At 40.4% G+C, this 23,589-nt stretch overlaps 1 protein-coding gene across 1 annotated transcript; it reads left to right on the top strand.

Annotated features, from left to right (window-relative positions):
* The first annotated feature begins 4,348 nt into the window (after window positions 1-4,348).
* On the top strand, window positions 4,349-6,121 carry bhlhe23 (basic helix-loop-helix family, member e23). Its single transcript, XM_039802019.1, has one exon. It carries the CDS (start codon window positions 4,746-4,748, stop codon window positions 5,427-5,429), a length of 684 nt encoding a protein of 227 aa, XP_039657953.1. The 5' UTR covers window positions 4,349-4,745; the 3' UTR covers window positions 5,430-6,121.
* Window positions 6,122-23,589: the final 17,468 nt, after the last annotated feature.

Below are 23,589 nucleotides of genomic sequence, written 5' to 3'. Positions count from 1 at the left end.
CACCATATCTTCAGCAATAGAAAATACTTTTCTGCCCCATGGTGGTCCTCTTCTGTCACTGCAAGTGTAAGCTCTCCAAATGTGGTATGCCACCATTGTATGGCAGCTGAGCCTGCAGTTGCCATGGCAACACAGAGCTGCCACACAGACTTTAAAAGCACCATGAATTATTAGTTGGTGTGTTGACACTTTTGCGTTTCTTCCATTCTCTGTGAATCAGAAGCTTTTAGTTCTCAATCCCCCCTGGAGAAAGGTGACGACTGTGTGTAGTGCTTTTAGTCGAGCACTAGGGGATGTGATCACAATGGCCTGAAGAGGTGAAATTGTATCATTATTGCCTGTACTGAATGCTTTTAGCTTTTTTAAACGGACTCAGAAAGTGCAGACAGTGACGCTTTTCTTTTGTCTGCATCTCGTTTACAAACAGCTTTTGTAATTGTACCATAGTAAGATTAACATGATCAAATAAAATCAAGATACACATGGGATAGAATGAACATGACTAAATGACAAAAAAAATGATTAAATTGTTAAATTGTTTTTATTGACAAAAACAGTGTGCTGTCCATTCTGCATTTGAAGTAGGCCTATTTTATATTTTAACTCATGGGCTTTCCTGCCATCTGCTGGCCAAAGTATTGTACGTTACCCTGTGGGTGTTAAAGTAAAGTGAAAATAATCACATGAACTCTTTGCTGCAGTGCTCTCTGCAAGTTGAAACTTTGAAGCATGTTGTATTTTTGACACACACACACATACATACACACATACACACACACACACACAAACACACATACAAACACATACACTTATTACACGATTACTTGATGCAATGTTTCAGTTTTTTTTGTTGTTGTTTTTATTTGAGAAAATGAGTATTGGTCACAGATATTCAACATACATAATTTTTGTTATTTTCTTTCCCCCCACCCATCCCCACCATGCTGCCAGTGCAAACAAAATAAATAAATATATAAAAAATTTAATTTATTTAATTAATAGTGAGAATAAACTCGAAAAGCACACCTCCAATATTACACTGAAAATGTCACAAGCATGAAAATATACAAGACTGAAATAATAATAAAAATAAAACAATATATGCATATATATATATATATATATATGTACATACATACATAACAATGTTTCAGATTTTAAAAATGTTCTCCTCTGTGGCTGGGTTAGCTCAGTGGTAGAGCAGGCGCACATATACTGAGAGGTTTATCCATCAACGCAGAGGTCCAGCGTTCAAATCTGACCTGTGACAATTTCCTGTATGTCTTCCCCCTCTCTCTCTCTCCCCTTCCTCACCTAGTTGTCCTATCAGATAAAGGTGGAAAAAGCCCAAAAAATAATCTTTAAAAAAAAAGTTCTCCTCTAAGGTCAATCAGCATCCCAAACATGACATGTGTATGATCAAAATGAAACGTCATTAGTGTTGCAGGGATATTGTAAAATGTGGTCCAATGTTACATGTTGATGTCATAGGTCAGCAGTTGTGTATTGTTAAAACCAGGAATGAGCTTAACTTTTTATCTGATGTAAGGCTCACTCTCACACTGTCATGGCTGGGACATTTGAATAGAGCAGAGCCATTGTTAATGTTTTTAGTAACACCTGTGCTTTTCCTTTAATAACAAACCAGGGTGTCTGCTGTGAAAAAAAGGCTACTTTACTTGTTTTATGGAGTGAAGTTTGTGTAATTACTAATAGATCAAAATGCATTTTAATTTCAATATCAAATAGTACATGTCAAAATACATGTCACGTGCTTTTGTTTTATGTTTTACTTTTTTATGAGTTTTTAATTAGACTTTTAGTAATTTTTTGAAGGTGAGTTTTTTCTTAATCACTATATTTGTGTGTTTTCTGGTTTTACGTCATGTTGGTTGTTTTGACCAGTAAGTGTTTGCATAAATGAAAATCTTTGTTGTCACCTATCTGTTTTTTTCCCCTTTTCTTATTTTTGTTATTGATCACTCCTATATGAATGCATTTACCTTGTGTTGCTTTTTCTTGGATGATCGATCCCACATGTTTTGTAATTGCTTGGTTGTTACCTGCTGTCTGGTTCACTGCTAGACTGTATTCAGCACTGATGAACACACAACCACAGAGAAATTATATTAAATAAATTGAAATGCATACACGTTATTGAATTAGAATCAATTATACCAATCAAAACATTTGACTATTATTACTTTGTAAATCAGGTCAGGATGACATGGGCATCAAGAGGTATATGTATCGGACTTGGCAGTGCTTCTGAATGTTTAACAATTCAAGCAATGACTACTTTAAGTCCCGTTTACAATGACAGCTAAACAGTAAAGTAATTAGGAGCTAAATACCAGTATGATGTGGCAGTTTAAATGAAAGTCTGGTAATCACTATTTTATTAATGGGTTTTAAGTTTATTTTTACAGTCTATGATTTTAAGGTGCAGTAGCGTACAGTATGTGTAATGTGAAAAAGAGCCATATTTTAAAAATAATAACATAATGCAAAGAAGATCAGTGGGAACTGCACCTACACTCACTAAAAGACAGTTATTGAAATATGTACGTAATCACCACTGCTCTGTTTTGAATAAGAATTTGTGTCTGATATGGTTTTGACACAAAAAAGTTAAATAAACTGGTTAATAAGTCAAATTACCACATCACACTTGTATAAGTTGCATATTAGACCATGATTGGCGTCCAAACTACTTGTGATGTATTAAAATCATGCACCTTAAACTCAGATTTAAGGTGAGCACAGAGAAAAGTTTTTACTTCAGCAGATGAATGTGAAAACAGCTTTCTGGTGTCAAACTCTGCAAATAGATACATCATTCTACACAGTGAATATCAAACATCCAAGTCAAGTAACAATAAGCAAAACACTAGTTTTTTAATGGAGGGGCACTACATATGGCCTCAAAAAGGACCACCAAGTGGAACAAAACATTTAAAAAAAAAACAGTTAAACCACATCATATCTGTATATGTGATAGATATATAGATATTTTATTTGACCTTATTTGTATTTTTATTTATCACTAAATCACTTCTTTCCTCTGTAGCAAGTGAATTTCCCCTGTTTGGGATCAATAAAGTTTATTTTATCTTATTAAGATGGTGTTTACCTCAGATCCACAAGGTGGCACCATCACCTAAACAACTGCCTCAAGAATATACTGTAGAATACAAGCTGCAGGAAGCTATATGTGAAGTCGAGCTGTGGATTGTCACACAGGAAGCCTTATCATAGTGTAATTCTCTGTACTGGACACTGAGTGGCAGTCTTACCTTCTCTATTAAGTTTCATTCTTGGGACACCTGTTCCTTAGCCTCAGGAGACCTTTTAATTACGTATTTGTACATGACCTGTGTGCTATGTCTGATTTGGATTCTTATAACAAACTTATTCACTGATTCACTAATCTTAGGCCTATAATACTGCTATAGGATTTTACTGAGCAGTGAGTTTAGTGACGTTTTGTATAGCATGTGGCTATATTTTGATGGTGCAAAAGCCTGTATGTACAATATTTATTTTGTGTTTATTTACTTATAGTGTTCATGAGATATGGCTGACAGACAAAATTGAAGCTATTTGTTTTTCACTGATTACTGACTGGCCAGTGAAAGATACATTACCTGCAAAGGTGACTGGGCGCAACTTGCTTCTAAACATTTTGTGCCAGTGCTGACTCTGCTAACATGCGAGGTGAATGGCGATCAGGGGGCACATCCTCTACCTATAAGCTTATTGATCTGTCCAGAGCAAGCTGCGAACCACAGCCTAGCACCTAGTGTGTACGTCACTGCCATCTCGTCCATCTATCACTGTTGTTTACATGTACAGTTCCAAAGCAAATCTTTTTAGTTTGTATCAAAAAGAATGGAAAGGTCATCATGTTTCAATCCTAAAACATCCTTCCTGACGGTGTCCTCCTGCTCCCTACTTGATCTCTCATTGTGTGTTTCTGATCCAGAGAGACATCTTCTTCAGACAGGTGAGTACATTATATCCACCTGATACTGCAACATGAAGGTTTGCGCTGAGCTCATGTTGCTTGTGACCTGTGCATTTTGTAGCGAACTAGCAATTAAATAGCTCTCCTTTTAAGTTTATTTAAATGCCTCACAACAGCACAGGTTCAAAATGGTGATAACATAATAATAACATAACAATAATGGACAATACAGCAAGAGCAGTATGGCTGGGCAGCGTGTCAGCTTGCGTGGCAATTATCACTTTATGATTGAAATTGGGAGTAGACTCGCGCTCTTCCCGAGTTAATTAAAACGCCCCCCTGATTGGACGGGCAGATAATCCCGACGGGCCTCGTGCTTCTACTAACTTGCGAGCAGGGCAGAGCACGAGTCACAATCTGCCCAAGGCGAGGGAGGGCACGAAAGACGCGCGAGAGAGGAAGCCGACCGTACGAGGGGACCGAGCACAATTAGAGAAGTGTTGTTGAACGTGGGCTATGCGCGCAACAAGGGGGGAGCGCGGTGTACAGAGGAGTGAATGCTCGTAGAGGCTCAGCTTCAGATTCACAGCCTCCTTCTTGAAGAGTCACTGCACTGACAGAGGAAAGGAGCGAGAGGAAGAGAGGAACTCCTAGAAAACTGCAACTCTTGGAGAGAACTACGTGAGTACAGCATACAGTTTTCCAAAACAACAAATAGGATAGAGAAACAAGCGGAAGAGTAGACTTTTCCTGGTCAGAATCTGTTCTGGAAGAGAAAATGAATGTGAGCGAAGAGAACCTGCTTAAGTCCATCAGCAACGACGCGCTCCTCGACCTGACGCAGCGCTACGGCCAATCAGCCTTTGGGTTCGGTCCCGGCCACGGTGCTGGAAGTCCCGGCCGGTTCCCACTCACACCGGCCAACGACTTCCTCTCCGGGCAGACTGCGAAGTCCAACGAGAGCGGCGGGGAGCACACGAGCGACGACGAGGACGGCTTTGACTCGCTGGAGTCGCGGAAGAGAGGCTCGTCATTTGGGGACGACAAGCCCGGGGGCCCCCTCACTAAAAAGTCCAAGGAGCAGCGGTCCCTGCGGCTCAGCATCAACGCCCGGGAGAGGAGGAGGATGCATGATCTGAACGACGCACTGGACGGCCTGCGCGCTGTTATCCCCTACGCCCACAGCCCCTCGGTGAGAAAACTCTCCAAAATAGCCACTCTCCTCTTGGCCAAGAACTATATCCTCATGCAGGCTCAGGCTCTGGAGGAGATGAGGCGGCTGGTGGCGTATCTGAACCAGGGACAGACCATAAATTCACCAATCCCCACCGCCCTGGCGCCCTTTGGACAGGCCGCCGTCTACCCATTCTCGGGCTCTGCACTCGCCACCTGTGCCGAAAAGTGCACTACTTATTCCGGGACACCGTCGAGTCTCTTCAAACACTGTAACGACAAGCCTTGATTTGGTTTAATTCTCTTTCCTGAACTTTTACCTATTAGGCTACTGCACCCATGCCGGTCTCTCTCCCACTCTAGTTATTTTTTTTTTAATCATCATTCATTCTGTAAAAAATACAACAAGTTTAGTATAATGCATAATCTTAAAATATTGTTAAGTAATTATACTGCAATGTTTTATCCATATTTAACAAACGCTACATATAAAACAAACAGCATTGGGCCTTCCTGTATGATTAAGTTTGTCGCTCGTACTTTACAGACAGGTCCATATTATGAGTTTTGGTAAATTTTAGGAGGATTAAGTTATCAGTTCTTATTTGATCTATGCAACATTCAGCAACTTACAACATGAAAAGTAGAAATGCCAAGACATGCGACCTAATCTCGACCTTTAGATTTAGCAAATATGAAAGGACTTCCCTCGACTGACTGTACTGATGCTATGTGGAGGAACAAATGTGATGTTGGCTGACACTATTTTCTGGAACGATGTGTTGACAAGTTTGTTTTTTATTTATTTTAAGTCATTGCACATCTCACATGATTGTATTGTAACTGTGGAAAACCATTTGCTCCAAGCCCGGCTATACTATTATATTACTACATTGAAGAAGCGTTTTTGGTTGTGTTGCAACATGGATTTCATATATTGTTTACATGTCTTTATAATTAAAACACATATCTTTGCTTGGACCTTGTTTTCCTTCATTTCAACCACCCCAGCTTTTTTTCTCACTTTAAAAAAAAAACATTAAATAGCATACACACTACAACTTTAACTGCCAGCCACAATTGCATATGACATAGGACATACTACACATTCATTTTTGCTTGTTATATGTTAGTTATGTTGTGGACATTATATGTGGTATTTTGAGACTCTGTAAAATAATCCAGTTTTAACGTACAATATGAAAGGGCTGTGATTTACAAAAGAAAAAAGGCTAAAATATGAAAATTAACTGTAAATTGGAGCTGTAGAAAACAATATCTGAAAATCAAGCACTCGCCTCTCACGCTGCTACAATTATTTCCAGTTCTCACTCTCTGAGTGGCCCTCCTAAAATGAGTTGGCAACTTTCTTTTCTTGCATGAGAAGCCTCTGACACGAGGAGCTGAGTCTAAACGAGCTCAGAGGGGCTGGTGGGGCCCGTTTGGCATGCAGTAGGGTCGGTGGCGCTGAGGGGAAGGGCGCAAGAGCCGCCCGGGGCACCCAGGACCTGTCTCTGGGTATTTGGGTGATTGCAGGCTTCCTTGGCGGGCTCTACTCTAGACAGCTATTAACACGATTTCAGCTCCTGTCTTCCTGCTCGACTTAATTCAGTGAACATTACAGGGCCAGTTTTCTTTTGCAGGTTTTGACTTGTGAGTGGATGAATTTAGAAAATAAGTGGTCATAGTGTTAGTTATATTCCTGAAAACATATCAGTGTTTCTTTAGTGTCCTGTTGTCTTTATTTGTCTGACAGCAGTCACCTTTACCTGGAAACTGACACTTTCTTGGTCTACCTTTGTCCATTTATGTTAATCTTGGCTGATGTTGGTGTTATAGTGTTGTTCTTTTTTAGGGTAATCATTATAATGAAATTCAGGATTTTCTTCTTGTAAATAAAAACATTTGCTTGATAACAGTAAGAGATGCTTATAGTGTTTTTGTAGCCTGCAAATTAAAACCGGCGGTGGGGAAACTATTTTCCAATATAATCCAGCCAGTAGTACTGAATTAGATTGTGCTGCCATTACATTGAGTTCTCAAACCAGAAAATATGTTTTTTTCCCATCACACCAGTCCACAAAGTTTTGTGATTAACAGCATCCATTCCATAATTTTTTTAAATCAAAAGAAATCATTACTTTCAATCCCACTGCTTTTCTTTCTTTATATCAACATTAATTTGGGCAAAAACTAAGCCATGCAGTTTAGAATACACTAGACCAGACATTCAGATCAGGCCATTCTATTTATGCTAGTCAGAGTGACTAAGTGATCCACCCCAGTCTCTCTCTTACAATTTAGCTGCATGTCACAACAACAGGCCACCCATGGCATCTTAAATTGGCCCTCTGATGACACGTCTTGTCTGAGACCCCCACGAGACAGTCAGGGCAGCGGGGATGAAATGTGACAAATGCTGCCGATGATGTGAGGGCGCTGGCCCTGCGCTCCATCAGTCTCCGTACAGCCTAATTGCCATAAATGAGATGGTTGCCTTTTTGCACGGAGTGTTGGGTGGTCACTTTCGCTCCCTATAGGCCTCTAATGTCGAGCTGTTGAGATATATGTTTTATTGTGTCACCTTATTATCTTAATGGCCATCAGAGTGCATGGTTGCAGTGTGTCATTTGGCATGTAGGCTATACATTAAGACAGATTTGTGATTTTGCTGGTCAATTGGTAGTGTTTGCTGACCCTTTAGCCTACCAGCAGCGGATGGTGTGTACATAAAATCACCTATAATCTTTATATTTCCCTGTAATGAGATACTTATGTAGTTTAGAGATGTGTAAACAGAGTATTAAAACAATATCATTAAATATCATTAAAACGTGGTAAAGCCTAGTGCCTAGTGTATTTATGTTACTCTGTGTAACATGTGTTGAGTGCTCATTTAAACAGATGGTAGAGACAGGGACTTTCTCATTTGAATTCATTTAAATGAATACACAATTTGTCTCTTATCACGTTTACATTCAGTACAACAGCAGATAAATATAATTTGGTGTTTTGATAAATGAAACTGGTCAGAAACTCAATTAATTGGGTTTTTACCAAGCAAAAATACAACATACAGACTAAAACAAACATACAAGAGGATGATGTTCAGCAAATATAAATACAAATATAATTTTTTTTGGATGCAACAAAGCGAACAGATCAATGCCTCAATATGCCCTGGGCATGCCCCTGCAGAAATGTGTGTCAAGATGTAAAAAAACAAAATACCAAGTGTGCCTGTCTGAAACACTTGAAAAAGGCTGCAATAATTGAACATTTTCTTGAAAAGTCTGATTGAAAAAAAAAACTGCACTACAAGAGAAAGCAGAACATTTAAATAAATATCTCTGTGGCATCTAATTGACCTGCATCATCACTGTCCGCTCCTTACAAAAAGTGGAGTATTGTAGATGAACATCATTTGATGTAGTTATAATGTCATATTATAGTCACATTGTTGCTGGCATTTGCTCCTTGCAAGGTTGTATTAAACACCAAATAATGCATGTTGTTAAAACTGTGTAACCCACCTATTTAGCATTTAAATACACTACAGTATATATGATTAAAACATGTTTTTTTTAACACACTATAATGAAGTTATGAACCGATATAAGGACATTTGTGAGAATGATTAATGCACAGTATTTGTCCACATTTACAACTTCTCTTACGAGGACATATTGTACATTACTACAACTGTGTTGTCATTCATTATCTTTTATACGCCTCTACAGGAGGAGTTATAGTTGTTGACAATTAAAATAATAAACGCTTCAATTACATTATAGTGTGTGATAAACCATTTATTAAATGTTTATATACCAATTATAAAGGCTAAAAAAGGAGGGTTGGAGTGTTACTATAGTAGTAGTAAAATATACATTCTAGACTTAAAACCAGACTAAATATGACAGGATGAAATAAATTAGATATAGTAACAAATAAAAAAAACACACAGAACATCTTGCTGCCTATTCTTACCTATTGTCTGTTGTTGACAGTGTCTTAATGCAGACAAACACAGCACTACAGTCAGTGCACTACCACTGTCACGACAGCCCAGTGTGGTGCAGGAGTACGGACAGACTGTGTGATGTCTGTAAACATTTGTGTTTGCTCTCAGTGGGATAGAAAGGGAGTGATTTCATTAGCATGGCTCGGAGCTTTGAGGTATGTTTGTGTGGTTTTCTCCAACCCGATGGTATAGTACTAAAACCATATGCCCTTAAGTGCGTACCTCTGCCTAATGCATCTGACAGCGCTGTTTTCTCTAATTAAGTTCTCTCTATGTGCAAGCTCATGTGTCTGATGCACATTGTAGCACTTCATCTCACACACACAGACTGTACTTACAACAGGGGCCTTGAAGGAAAATGAACATACTTCAGCTTTGATTATGCTTACAGTGGGGGATAAAGGGGGTTTAAAAAAACATTAGATTTTTTTCTATTAAAAATTGCTCACAGAAGCATAATTGTGGCTTTACAGGCCAAGTGACATAGAAGATTTGGTTGTTTCAGGCAGTTTCATGATGGAGGGAAGGGGTGGGGAGGTGAGGTAAACAATAGGGCTAAACAAGTGAGCGCATGTGTGTGTGTGTGTGTGTGTGTGTGTGTGTGTGTGTGGTGGTGTTCATCAGTGAGTGGGGTGGTAGAAAAACAGCATGGGACGAGGAGGAAGAGATGGTGCCTCAGTGTTTTTGTGCCGGCGGTGGCCCTGTAAGGACCCCCCACCCACCCACCCACCCATCACCCATAGACCCCCCAACTTCTCTGCTTAACTATGACATCACGCTCTGTCGTCCCTCGCAGCCCCGCCTTGTCGGAAGCGATGAGCGGGAGAGTCAGTAGGTTCCGAGGAGCCATGTGATTCGGAGCGACGTTGCTGCAAGTGCAGCGGGATGGGCCAGGGCCCTTCGTTCGTTAATCAGAAGTATAAAGGGGGGGTGGGGGGGTGTTTGTGCGCTGTGTGTGCGCCTGTGTATGTGCTCATATGGCCACAAACCCTCAAAACATGGCAGTCAGGCAAAGCGTTTTGCCTATCACCACAAGGCACCTGACACCACGCGTAGTAGACCCAGACAGTGTGTCAGGGACCAAATTGGGCCTGGTGGGAGGGAGAGGAGATGGAGGAGGGTTGTTGAATATGATTCAGGGCCATGGTGGCTCATCATCTAGGTTCTCTTTGTGAGTGTGGAGATAGATATCATCGCATCCCAGTTTTGTTGCATGACTTCCCTTCCACTTTGTTAAACGCCTCTATTTTCCCCTCCTCTTTTCTCCTGCTAACATGCCTCCATGTTTCTCCTCTCTCCACAGTCCCTCCCCCTTTTCCATCACTCTCATTCTTTTCCCTTTTAGCTTGTTGTCTTGACAGAGGATACGAGCTGACAATTGGGGGCATCCGTTAGTGTAGCACTGCCTAATCTCTGTAATGGCCCCCACAGATACAGGACTGGTGGTGAGCACACAGAGAGACACATACACGCAAACGCACCTCAACTCGCAGGACAAATGTACATGCAAAGCCCTGGGGTCAACAATCATCTCTGTGTTCATCCTTTTGTACACACCACCTCCTTACTCACATACAGACTACTCTCTGTATCTCTTTCTCGCTCGCTGTCTCTATCACACACACACCCACCCACACACACCCACACACACACACACACACACACACACACACACACACACACACACACACACACACACACACACACACACATACACCCCCCACACACACCCACACACACACACACACACACACACACACACACATACACACACACACACACACACGGCCCAGCACCCCTCTCCTTGTTCAGTACCAGCTGAGGAGCACCATGGTTTTGTGGTGAGCAGGGGAAGCTCGTTATCCTCATTAATTAATGACAAAAGCGATGTAATTGGCCATCCATAATCCTCCATGCGGAGAAGGTGTGACAGGCAGGGCCGGGACCGTCCTCTCTACAGCAAGTGCAACTCATAAACACACAGAGAAAATGAAGATACATTTCATACTGTGTGTGTGTGTGTGTGTGTGTGTGTGTGTGTGTGTGTGTGTGTATAGAAAGACTGACTTGTAATTACAAAGTGAAGCTCAAGGTGTTAACAGAAGGGATATGTAAAACTGTATATTTCTATCACTTCAGTCTGAATCTACACAATTGAAGAACAATTCAAAGTATGTCACTTGATTTTCTAATTCTCATCCTGTTGTGGCATTTGAGGCACCAGGCTGCAACACGCTGTACCCCCCCTCTCTGAATGAAAAGACAAGATTAATGGCACTTCCTGTCGCCAACGATCTTGCGCTAGCCTAATTAAAACCATTGGAACATGCGCGTGGCCAAGGATCAGTGGCTTTTAATGAGGAGCTTGTAGGCTGATTTGGGCCTCATTTTCTGCTTAATAAGGCCGGTTTAAAAAGTAATTTTGGAGGGATGTGACTCCTTTAAACCTGCTCATTATCAATGATAGCGCTTCACTTAAGTACTTCAGGAAACGCTGTGTTTAATTAATATTGTGTCGCGCACGTGGATTAGCTGACAGGCTGGAATGGTGGAGTGCAAGCAAGTGAACAAGGGAGCTAAAATTGATGAAGAACTTTCAAGGGCACTGATTTCATTAAGCAGCTTCATTACAGCCCAAATAACTCTTCATGTCATTTCAATGCTTCAGTCGCTCTCACCCCACACACACACACACACACACACACACACACACACACACACACACACACACACACACACACACACAAAATAACCCTGTGCTGAATGAGGAAGGTGCACCAAGGATTTTTACATTTTGAGTGAAAATAAGACAATGACGCTTTTGCTTCAGGCAATGAAATCTAATCTCTATCTGACATTTTTTGTATTCTTTCTTTGTGAGTATTGCTGACATATAATATTTGCAGAATTTTCTTTTACTCTTTTTATTATTTCCTTCTTGTTTTACTTTTTTTTTGTATGAGAGCTCATAAACAGAGCTTTTAGGTCAAGCAGTTTAAGAGCTTGAGAGTGCTGCAACTTTCACTGTGCACTGAGGCCACAAAGGCTCTTACGGCCTCTTCATCCCATTGTGATAATCTTCTTAGCCCCTTGACTCCACTGTTCAATATGTATAGAGCCGAAAAGAGCTGGACTTGAGGGGCTTCGAGTGTCCTGCAGCTCAGCCTCTGGGATTTTCCTCTCTCTAGGACCAATTACCACACACAAACAGTCTGAGCACTTTTCTCTGTATGACATGAGGCTCCTTTGTTACACTGTGACGAGGCTTAGTGTACATCGGTCAATCAAGCTCTCCGCCACCCTGCAGGTGATTATTTCTAATCCATTCACTTTGCCTTGCTGTACAAAACTGTTTTGCTTATGTCAATGTGAGGAAATGTGGTCAGAAGGTTTTGTAGCTCAAAATTCAACTAGATTAGTTACTTTAGTAGGCAAACAAGTAAAACATAATAAGTGCTCAAGCATAAGATACACATGATATAGAAACAAAGTCAATTAAACAAGACAAGTTTATAGCAGCTTTGAGATAAATGCTAATATTAGCATAGCGCCATGCAAATATACTATTTACTGTCTTGGCGGGTCGTCCACTAATCACAAAGTTGGCAGTTCAATTCCTCTCCTGTCCACATGTCTTGGTGTCATGGCAAACCACTGAACCGACTGTCAGGCTAGCACCTTGCATGGTAGCTTACTGCCATAGGTGTGTGAATTAGAGTGCGGATCAGGCCGCATTTTTCTGTCCGAGCCCGGCCCGCGTCCGACAGGCATTAAGATATTTATGTCCGAGCCCGACCCAAGCCCGACACAGTTAAAATCTCGTGTACGTTTGTTTGTGTGGAAAGCCCGCTTTTATTAAGCAACTGTAGGAAGGCATTCGGGAATTGTCAACAGATGAACGCATCAGCGCACACGGGGCAACATGCTCACATTAACACAGGCGCGCACCTACATAATAAGCTTTTTTTAAATTTAAAATGTTCAATGCCTTATCGCGCTCATGTGACTGAGCCCGACCCCAACCCGAACATCATTTCTAAATATCTGTCCAAACCCGGCCCGGCCTGTCGGGTACCGTCGGGCTCGGTTCGGGCATCCATCCTCTAGTGTGAATGGGTGAATGAGAGGCAAATTGTAAAGTGAATTGACCTGATGATGGCGCTAGAAGAAATGTCTGGAGATTGTGATGGGGACATGAATATGTGCACTATATTTCATAGCAATCTATCCAACAGTTGTTGAGAAATTTCAATTATTTCAATCACAAGCGTCACCCTCATGGTGGTACTAGAGGAAAAGTCAGGGGATCAACATTAGGGTTCATCGTCTGGGAACCATGAATGTGTGGACAACATTTTGTGCCAATCTATCAAAAAGTTGTTGAGATATTTCACTGTATGCGTGATGTACACCTTGCTAGAGAAAATGTCAGAGGCATTGTCCTAAGATAGGTAAGATGGGCTCCAGTGCTCACTATTATGACGGGTCCAGGTTCTTCTTTAAACACAGGCGTATTCCTGAGGTGGCAATCCGTGCGAGGGCCCGTTTTTGCCCAACATATTGTTGGAGGGCCCAACCCCACTGGCCCCAGTGCAACTGCACTGCCTACACTGACTATACAAAAGTCATTAGGATAAATAAATTGCCTGGGAACCATGAATATCAAAAAAAGTCATGGCAATACATCTGATAGTTGTTGAGATATTTCAATCTGGACCAAAGTGGTGGACTGTCACTCGTATGGCTAAAAATCACAAATGTCTGTGTGTAAACTTTGTGGAAAATCCCATATACAATCTCACCTCAAGTACATTTTTACACAACGTTCCCTTAAACTATTCTTTTACTCTCTCATTATTTACTGCTTTCTATTCAATAGCCCCTGTCCTGCACAATTTGTAAATTACTTTTGTTTTATAAGCTGTAGGACAAGGGATAAGGAACAAGTAGCTTCCAGTTAATAATTCAATCTGGAAGACAGAGGAGGGCGACTGGGAGAAATAGAGAGAAAACGAGGCGTTACATTTCGGGGAAGAGATAAATTGGGAGAGAGAGATGTTCACTCTAATCTCCACAGTGGGGACCTGCTTACATTATTTTTGGCATGTCTTGTTGATAATATTCAAACTGTACAACATCCTATCAGGTGATATCACAGTCTTTGAAGGATTATCAGGAATAAGGGGTTTTATTCTGTTTTGTGGAAGGGGATAATAATTTCTTCTGAAATACTAATATGGAAATGGATTTGAGCTTTTTTGTTTTTTTTCATCCTGACATTTCTTCAGGACACCGTGATAGAAGAGTGGATGATTTTAGGGATTGAATGAGAGAGACAGAAACAAATAGAAACCAACGCTGCATCGTGGATGGAGGGGGTTGTCATGTTATTTAGTAAAGCCATCTCTCTCGTTCTCTCTTAGTAAGAAAAAGTGACTTTTAAGGCTTTTGATTTTTGTCACTCTCTCCCGATGTAGCATTACAGGCTACATGAAGGAGTTACCATTAGGCTGTTAATGCCACAGTGGTTAATACGAGGGCTCTAAGCCTCAACTCCACTACCTTGTTATTCCTTTTTCATAGAATGCAAATAAGAGGATAATAACGACGGATATGATCCACGGAAACAGTTTATTGTTTTCCAATTGTTTTTGGTCTCGAGTCAAACAACAGAAAAACACCTCTTGTTTGTTTCCGCGGTATCCCCCGCTGTTTTTGTTTTGCTAATTTGAATATCTGGAAAGAGATGAACTCATATGTGAGACATAGCGAACACTGCAATGAAAACATTACCTTGTTAAAAGACAATATTGTTTTCAATTAATGAATCAATTAACTTATCTAACTGCCAGACTACTGTATATAAATCATTCATTATCAATGCTCTGCTGACCTTCCAGTGTTATCTCAGTGGTCCAATAGACGTCCCTCAGGTCCCCCGTCTCAAGGTTGATCTGCACAGAGGATGGACAACAGACAGCTGCCCATCAGTCTCCTGCTACATCGGGCCATTAGAGCACGGCCTGTGTTTGTGTCTACGTGTTTGTCATTTACAGGTTTAATTAGATGCTGCTGTTAATGACTGAGATGACTTTGGGCCGATAGATGAATGACACTCTCAGGCAGCAGGGCTACAATATGTTTCACTAAGAGTTGAGGAGGGGAAGCACAGAGAGGAAACTACGATAGAGGAGTGGAGATAATGCAGAGGGAAAGAGTGAAGGGTGAAGGGAGGGTCATATTGATATTATTTATGAATGGGTGGTTCTGTGCGTGTGAAACTGTGTATACGTGTGTGTGTGTGTGTGTGTGTGTGTGTGTGTGTGTGTGTGTGTGTGTGTGTGTGTGTGTGTGTGTGTGTGTGTGTGTGTGTGTGTGTGTTTGATAATGGAGCCCCATACTGTATCTCTGCTGGTCCAGGTCACCTGCCGTTCCCTCTGTTGTGCTAAGGATTATCCCAGGAAGTGAATTGGAGCAACAGTAATGTGCAGCGTGCCTCTTACTGTAAGCCCGCCCAGGAGTCTCTAACACACACGCTTTTCTGGAGAGGACAGCCCCACCCCACACATATAAACTGATACATACACTAAACATGCAAAATTCATCAACGAGCCATAATGGTGACTTTGCATGTAATGTGGTGTTGCGTGTTTCGGGTGGTGAATTACAAAATCACATATCAGCTGCATTACTGCTGACCAAACTTTAAAAAAACTCATACGTTGTAAGTAGCCTGATAGAAAAATGTATTTGCAGGGACTTTAAGCTTGCTTAAGATTCTTTTTTTAAATCACAATTACCATTATGTGTTCTTGATTTAAATTTTTTGGCAAAGTTATTTATTATCTGAATTGTAGCTGTTAATAAAGGTGACAAAATGTGATGGATAATCTAATTTAAGTTTTAAGTGTCTGCAAGTTGATTTCATACTGTGCCTACTTGGAACAACTAGCAGTCAATTAATCTATCGACAGAAAATTAATTGGCAACTATTTTGATAACTGTAATAATGCTGATTTATTATACTGCTGCTTTCAGCAATATTTGTTGCTTTTATGAATAGCTTTAGGTTTTGGACTGTTTGTTGGACTAAATTACATTTGGAGACGTCCCTTTGGGATGTGGCATATTGTATCTCAGAAAATAATTGGCACATCAACCGATAATTAAAATAATCATTAGTTGCAGCTCATGTGCTATGGAACATGGTATGCTGAAATGTGGAGTATACCTGATTTGCATTTAATATTTTAAAACCTGTTCCTAATTGCCTGATTTGTTAACAACCAGAATCTAAAATCCAGCAGCACTTTTGTGATGTTGTTTGGAGTTTTACATGTGCTGTACAGGTGCTTTCATGCTGCCGTGAATCACAACAAAAACATGTTTTCCTCAAAACACACTGCTCATAAACAAATTCATTTATTACTTTTGGAGAATGGAAATGCTAAATATTACTAATCCAATCCAATTTATCGTAATCTTTCTTCTATTAATATTGCAAACAATAAAAACTGTGTTTTGTGGTCCAAGCCAGGGAATTACACAGGATACATTTATATTATCCCCTTTTTGCATGTGTGTGCGCGCACACACACACACACACACACACACACACACACACACACACACACACACACACACGCAGACTTTTGATCTTCCTTATAAGGTGAACATGGGATTTCTGGTAATGTCCTGGCTCAATTTTCATTTTAATCATGGCAATGGGATCAGACAAGCTGGTAGGGCGGGCTTGGCCTGGCTTGGTTGATTGTTCTGATTGAGTTTTCTTTGTTTGGCAGATATGTAATACAGCCTGCTTAAGAGGATTTAATAAGAGGAAGGAGGTTATTGTGTGATTTAATCATGTTCACTGAGGTGAACCTGCACTTGTCCACTTCCTGACAGGCAGACATGCAGCGGCCTAAGTGTCTTGGCACACAGAGACCATACTGCTGCTATGCCACAAAGAACTGTGGTGCAGTTTATGACAGGAGATTTTTACTATTCTTCTTTAGTATGAGTGGTGTTATATATACAGTGCATTCAGAGAGGTTTTTTCACATTTACTTCTGCTGCAGCCTTATGCTAACTTTGTTTAAAATTTTTCTCCTTACCAATCTACACTCAACGCCCCATAATGACAAAGCAAAAACAGGAATTTTATTTTATTATAAAGAAAGAACTGAAATGTCACATTGACATAAGTTTTCAGACCCTTTGCTGTGACACTTCAATATAGTTCAGGTGCTTTTCATTTCTCTTGATCATCTTTAAGATGTTTCTACACCTTGATTGTTGTTGTTGTTGATTGTAAATTCAATTGATTGGATGTGATTTGGAAAGGGGCACACTTGTCTGTAAGGTCTTAGAGCTCACAATGCATATCAGAGCAAAAACCAAGCCATGAGGTTGAAGGACCTGCAATTCTCAGAGACAAAAAAACAATTATGTTGCATTGAAGAGCAAGTGGCCCCCATAATTATTGTCCCATGTTTATTATAATGAGGGAGCATGTCACTGAGTGCAACAGTATGGCTCATTGATGTGTTTTGACACTAATGTATGTAGATCTACGGCTACACAGGCAATACTTGTCAGTGGGATCAATTCATTGTTGGTTTTGGCTTTTTCATGGGTTTTGTTGACACTAAAAATAAAATTTCACCATCTTTATAGATTATGCCACCACAGATGCACAGGTTGAAGTGAAAATGTAGGGTTGAGAAGGTTGGATGTCTGAATGGGTTGTGTTGGGGGGGGGGGGCCCTTAACATTTTAATGTGAAACTAGACAAAGATGGATTAGTTAGATGAACATTTGGAGACAGATAATAGACAGATTATGGATAAGCAAATGTCATGAGGATAAACTCTGTCATGAACAATGTACAAAAGATGAAACTGTCACTGGCACTAAAGGACATAAGGGTTTTTGGAGGTAAACTGCAAATCTTTGAATGTCTACAGTGTAAACTATTTCCATGTTAAAATGGGCATGAGGACAAGATAAAATCTCACTGTAGCAGCTTTGTATAACATGTAGTATATTCTTTGAAAAGCATAGAAATGTTGTGCCTTAGTCGTTTGTCATATTCACATAGGCTGAAATGACAAATGTGGGCAACAAGGTAAAAGCAGTGCTCTAAATATGTCCATAAGGGTTTCCTGATGTCTAACTGGTCTTGCCGTCTGCCACTGGGTGGATTAAGCATGCTGAGGTGGTGGGGTGACCCCCTTCCCCTGATGTTCACTCTCCCTCTTACATTTTCACTCTCTGCTTCTCATTAACATCAGTAACAAAAATCCTTTGAAGAAAAAATCATCACAGCTAGATTCATCTACATTTAATTCAGCATTGCAGAGACGAAGCAAAGCAAACTTGTTATGTAGCGCAGTGTGTGTGTTTGTGTGTGTGTGTGTACTACTATTGTGTGTGTGTGTGTGTGTGTGTGTGTGTGTGTGTGTGTGTGTGTGTGTGTGTGTGTGTGAGAAAGAGAGAGAGAGAGAGAGAGAGAGAGAGAGAGAGAGAGAGAGAGAGAGAGAGTTAAGCCTAGCATTAGCTTTGCTCAGTTTGTGGGTTTTCCTCCATCAGCAGCAGTATTATTTACATGAGTCCCAGCAGGGGGCCTGCTCCTGGTCCAACACTTCAGATGGTTACTCGTTGGTATTTTGACATGACAGTTTAATCTAGATTGAGACACACAACATGCAAACTCCTGCTTCTGCTGCTAAATTACACAAGAAATATCATAAATGTATCTTTTTACAATTTGACACAAACAGTTACATGATTTCGAGAGATCGTACAGTGGGTTTGGATTTCCTGGATCGAAGCATTACAATAATAATATACATTTTTTAACAGTGCACCCTTAATTACTTAATCCTCTTAATATTCCCCCTCCAATGCTCTGAAAAACAGGGTCATCTTGTGTGTGCATGTGTGTGTGTGCGTGCGTGTGTGTGTACTTATATGTTTTACTGAATATCATGAGAAAATCTACTGTACGTGCGTGTTTGTCTAATATGCCCTGACACGGTACCCCACCTAAACACAACGCAGCTACATGACCTCAACTAACATTGCCCTTAAGCCCCTCCCTCCTCCTTCTCTTCCTCTTCCTCCTCCTCCTCCATCAACCTCTACACAAACACTCAGCCAGGCCCATCACATCATAATCAGATCAAGATACATGTCAATGCACATGTACAGTGTTTATTATTTGCAGCAACAACTAGAGTGGCATCTTTAAACTGTAATACTGTTTATAATGTGTTCACTAAAATTTTCTTTTTTTTTTGGAAAATTGTCAACATGGTAGATTTATTTCTTCATATTTATAGATTTTCCTTTATTTGCTGTCAGACAACCCCACGTTTTAGCATAGTAAAGCATAGTTCATTTTATACAAAATACGCACATGAATTACTACTTCAGTCTCTATCTGGTAAAATATTTCATAAACATCCCTCTAGAATATTCCCAACTCCTTATATCTCATGGTATTTTGGGCCTACCGACCGCACAGAGGCTTTGTGGCTGACTTGCTGGCTGGTTGAGTGTGACTGGTTGGCTTAGCGTCAGCTGTTGGCCCAGTCAGGCTCAGCTCAGATTGCTCCAGATTAGGAGATGGGGCACTCTGAGAGCAACTATGATCCATATTAAAGCTGCATAAAATGAAAATTGCTAAGATTTAGAGGCGGCTCATAGGCCACAGAGAATTTAATCACAACCTGGCAGTGTGTGTGTGTGTGTGTGTGTGTGTGTGTGTGTGTGTGTGTGTGTGTGTGTGTGTTGTGTGTGTGTGTGTTGTGTGTGTGTGTGTGTGCATGTGTGTATGCAACTCTCTGTATAATACAGAGCGCATAGTGACATGAGGATTATCGATGTAGGCTGTATTTACTTATCAACCCAGTGTTCAGAGATGTATCACAAATGTTTTATCAGTGCTGCAGCTCCTTCTCTGTCATGGCTAACCAAGAGCGTGATGATGTATGAAAACTGTGGATTTTTTTTTTTTTTACGCTTTAAAAACTGTGGATATGTGTTCACAGACAACAAAAAACAACGGACATGCATTTGTTCTGTGGTTTGTTTGCGAGTGGGCGAGAGAGAGTTTGTGTGAGCGCAGAAAGGGATGATACTGTTCCGGTGTCCTCAACACTTGTAATCCCCCTAAAGCTTTAAATACTGTTACTGTGTATTTAAAGGGTAGTCTAGTAATAGATAGCCATACAGAGGTCCTACATTTTTGGTTGTAATATTTAACCTACATTTTCTTTAACATATTAAAAATATTGCATATTGCCTCTATACTTTCAAAACTATGAATTGGATCTCACATAACTTAATACTAACTCTTTTTTTCATATTGAACTCCTGACAATTAGACAGTATATGAGCCTCGACTTCGGCTATATAGGTATGATGAACATTTTAAATGACAACGAATACAGTGTATTTGAATTGGTGAAAAGTAATTATAACTCAAAGGAAACTTGCACTTTACTTAAGTATTTTCATTATATGATACTTTATACTTCTATCTCGCTACATGTCAAAAGAAAATATTGTACTTTTTCTGCACTATATACATTTTGACAGCTGTATTTACTTTGCAGATTCATACAAACATACAAAACATGCAATTACTTATTAAATATGATGTAGATGTAGAAGAAACTATCAAATAACAGAAACAGTAGTTAGAATTAGCTCTACTTCAAACAGCTACAACATTATCATTCTCTTTAGGCATTAATGCATAAATAATTACAATGAAATATTATAATAACTTTAATACTTACAGTAAATCAATGTAACTGATATTTGTCCTGCACTTTCACTTGAGTAAAATATTACTATAATGCACTACTTGTAATGGAGTATTTGTTCATGGTGGTACTACTTTTATCCAAGGAAAATATCTGACTGCTTCTTTCACCACTGTGTAGTGTGTTGCTATCATAGGCTATGAAAGGTATGGATAGTTTAATTGTCAAATTCCTTTACAGTATCGGCAATACAAACATTTCTATTCCTTTATGGTGCGTTGCGATTGTTTTTGGCTTGCGTGTGTTAAGCGCGTGTGTGTTTGCAGCCATAGGCTACACGTGCTTGAGATACCTGACAGAATTCATGACTTGTGCCCTATTTGTGCTCACCTGCATCTGCGTCTCTGCTACATCTAAACACATATGATGTTGCCTACGTGAATATCTTTCCCTCTTTTTCTCTCACTTTCATTGTCTCTGTTTTGTGCAGGTCTTTCTTGCATGTTTCTCTTTTGGTTTGCTGCTTCCTCCTCTCTTTCTTCCTCCCTCCTTTTCTTCCATTCCATATTTCCATATCCCAAATCCAAGAGCACATTGTGTGTGTGTGTGTGTGTGTGTGTGTGTGTGTGTGTGTGTGTGTGTGTGTGTGTGTGTGTGTGTGTGTGTGTCGGCATGCTTTTCATCATACACACGTGCGCACACACGCACATGCACAGAATGCAGACTTAGATCGAGCAGATGGTGACCGTATTCATTTTTTTCCCCGACTAACATTAACCATTCATTATAGAAAGCAGACTAAGCCAATCCCACATCCTCCCCCATGCAACATGTACACACATCCACACACATGTCCAATAATTTTGCCATCAGCCCATTGACAGTCCCAAAATCTTATGTGCCCCTCAGTCAGTGTTGATACTCTCTCCTTCCAGACGGTCCCAGCTCTGCTCTGAATCAATCTGTTGACATTTCGGATTCTGTCCCCATGATTCAAATTTCTCCTCCTGCACTTGAGCTACCCACAACAGGAATAAGGAGCATCTGACGCTTCCCTCTGCCTCCCCTTCCATCCAATCCTGCTATCTTTTTTTGTCTTTGTTCCTTCCATTTTCAGTGTCTGGCTTCTTCTGGCAACTTCCCCAAAAGTAAGAGACACAATCACTGTGTTTTCTTCCTTTGTTTCTCTTTCCCAATGTGTCTCATATGTGTCTCTCTCTCTCTTCATTTATCTCTCTCTCTTTTATTGAAATAGAAAATAAATAAATAAAACCTGTTAGGTGGTAAATCAGGTTTAATCTCCGGCTTGAAGAAAAGATGAACATTAATCCACATCTGTCCATACAAATGTTTACCGCTCATATTTCAGACCTCATCTGGTCCTGCTGTTAAGCTGCATGCTCAAGGTTTTGTACATGCATGCTGCAAGAAACACAGTAGTAGACAGAGGCAGAAAGATTAATGTGTGTAAAAATGTGTTTTTGTGTCAAAGTTTGTGTGCATCGCAGACATGCACGCTCACCTCCTTGGATGCCTCTGTAGTGAAAGCCATATGAGGAGGTTTTGGCCCTCTGCCTCTCTGTGTTGTCTGAAGGGTGCAGAGGCAAAGAACTCTCACACACTTAACCTAATGAGAGTTTTAGATGCAGTCAGAGAGCAGTGTGAGTTAGTGTTCCTCAGCCACCCGCTGGACATCAATCGCCCTGCGGCCTGAAGGCTTTACTCAGATCCCTTTGCTAAACTGCACCCATCGCTGCCCTTTACACACACACACACACACACACACACACACACACACACACACACACACACACACACACACATACTTGCTCTGACCCACATCCACAGACAGTCGAGGCATCCTGAGGAGTCTCAATTTTCTGTGATCTATACCAGAAAGAATCAACATAGTCTACAGCAAGATCTTTGAGACAGAAGACACTTTAATATGACAGTATTGGGTTTCTGCTGCATACAAGAAGTGGACACAAAAACATGAAGGCTGTAAAAAATGTACAGTTGTTTTACGGTAAAGGTACCCTGTGGAGTTTTTGACCATGCTATTAATCAGTGTTTTGTTTGTATCTTGCACACGAGCGAGTAACATCATTTCTTTCCACTCCTTATTTATAATACAGTAATATTATTCCCATTGCAACACAGACACATTGGTAGCTTTACATGTTGGCTTTTTTAGATGGGATCACAATAAACTGTCAATATTTTCTTCATTGCACATTTGACATAATCTACCCAAAAGCCATGAACCTTTAATTGACTGATGAAGTCCCTATTCCTTAATCCATTAGTTGACTGAGTCCTTATAGATTCAATTTTTTGCGAGTCTACTTGTATTTCTTTTGCAAAAGTACAACCCCTCCCCCAAAATACTGTAAAGACAAAACATATTAACGCCACCCCTGTCTGTCCTTTTGTCTCATCTCCATCCAGCTCCTCTTCTGTCAGTTACCCCGCTGCCCTAAAACTGTCCTAAATGACTTAATCTACAGGGCGACAGTACTCACCAGCCCACAGAGAGGCTGGTGAGTTTCTGTTTGCAGTAAGGGGATTGCTGTAATTACTGGGATCTGTGCACCGTATTTATCTTTTCAAGGGACGGGTGATCCTGCCATAAAAAGCCCAACATTTGG

Source organism: Perca fluviatilis, chromosome 5, assembly GCF_010015445.1.
Source record: "Perca fluviatilis chromosome 5, GENO_Pfluv_1.0, whole genome shotgun sequence".
NCBI classification, from domain to species: Eukaryota; Metazoa; Chordata; class Actinopteri; order Perciformes; family Percidae; genus Perca; species Perca fluviatilis.
This window is presented reverse-complemented; position numbering and strand designations above follow the sequence as displayed.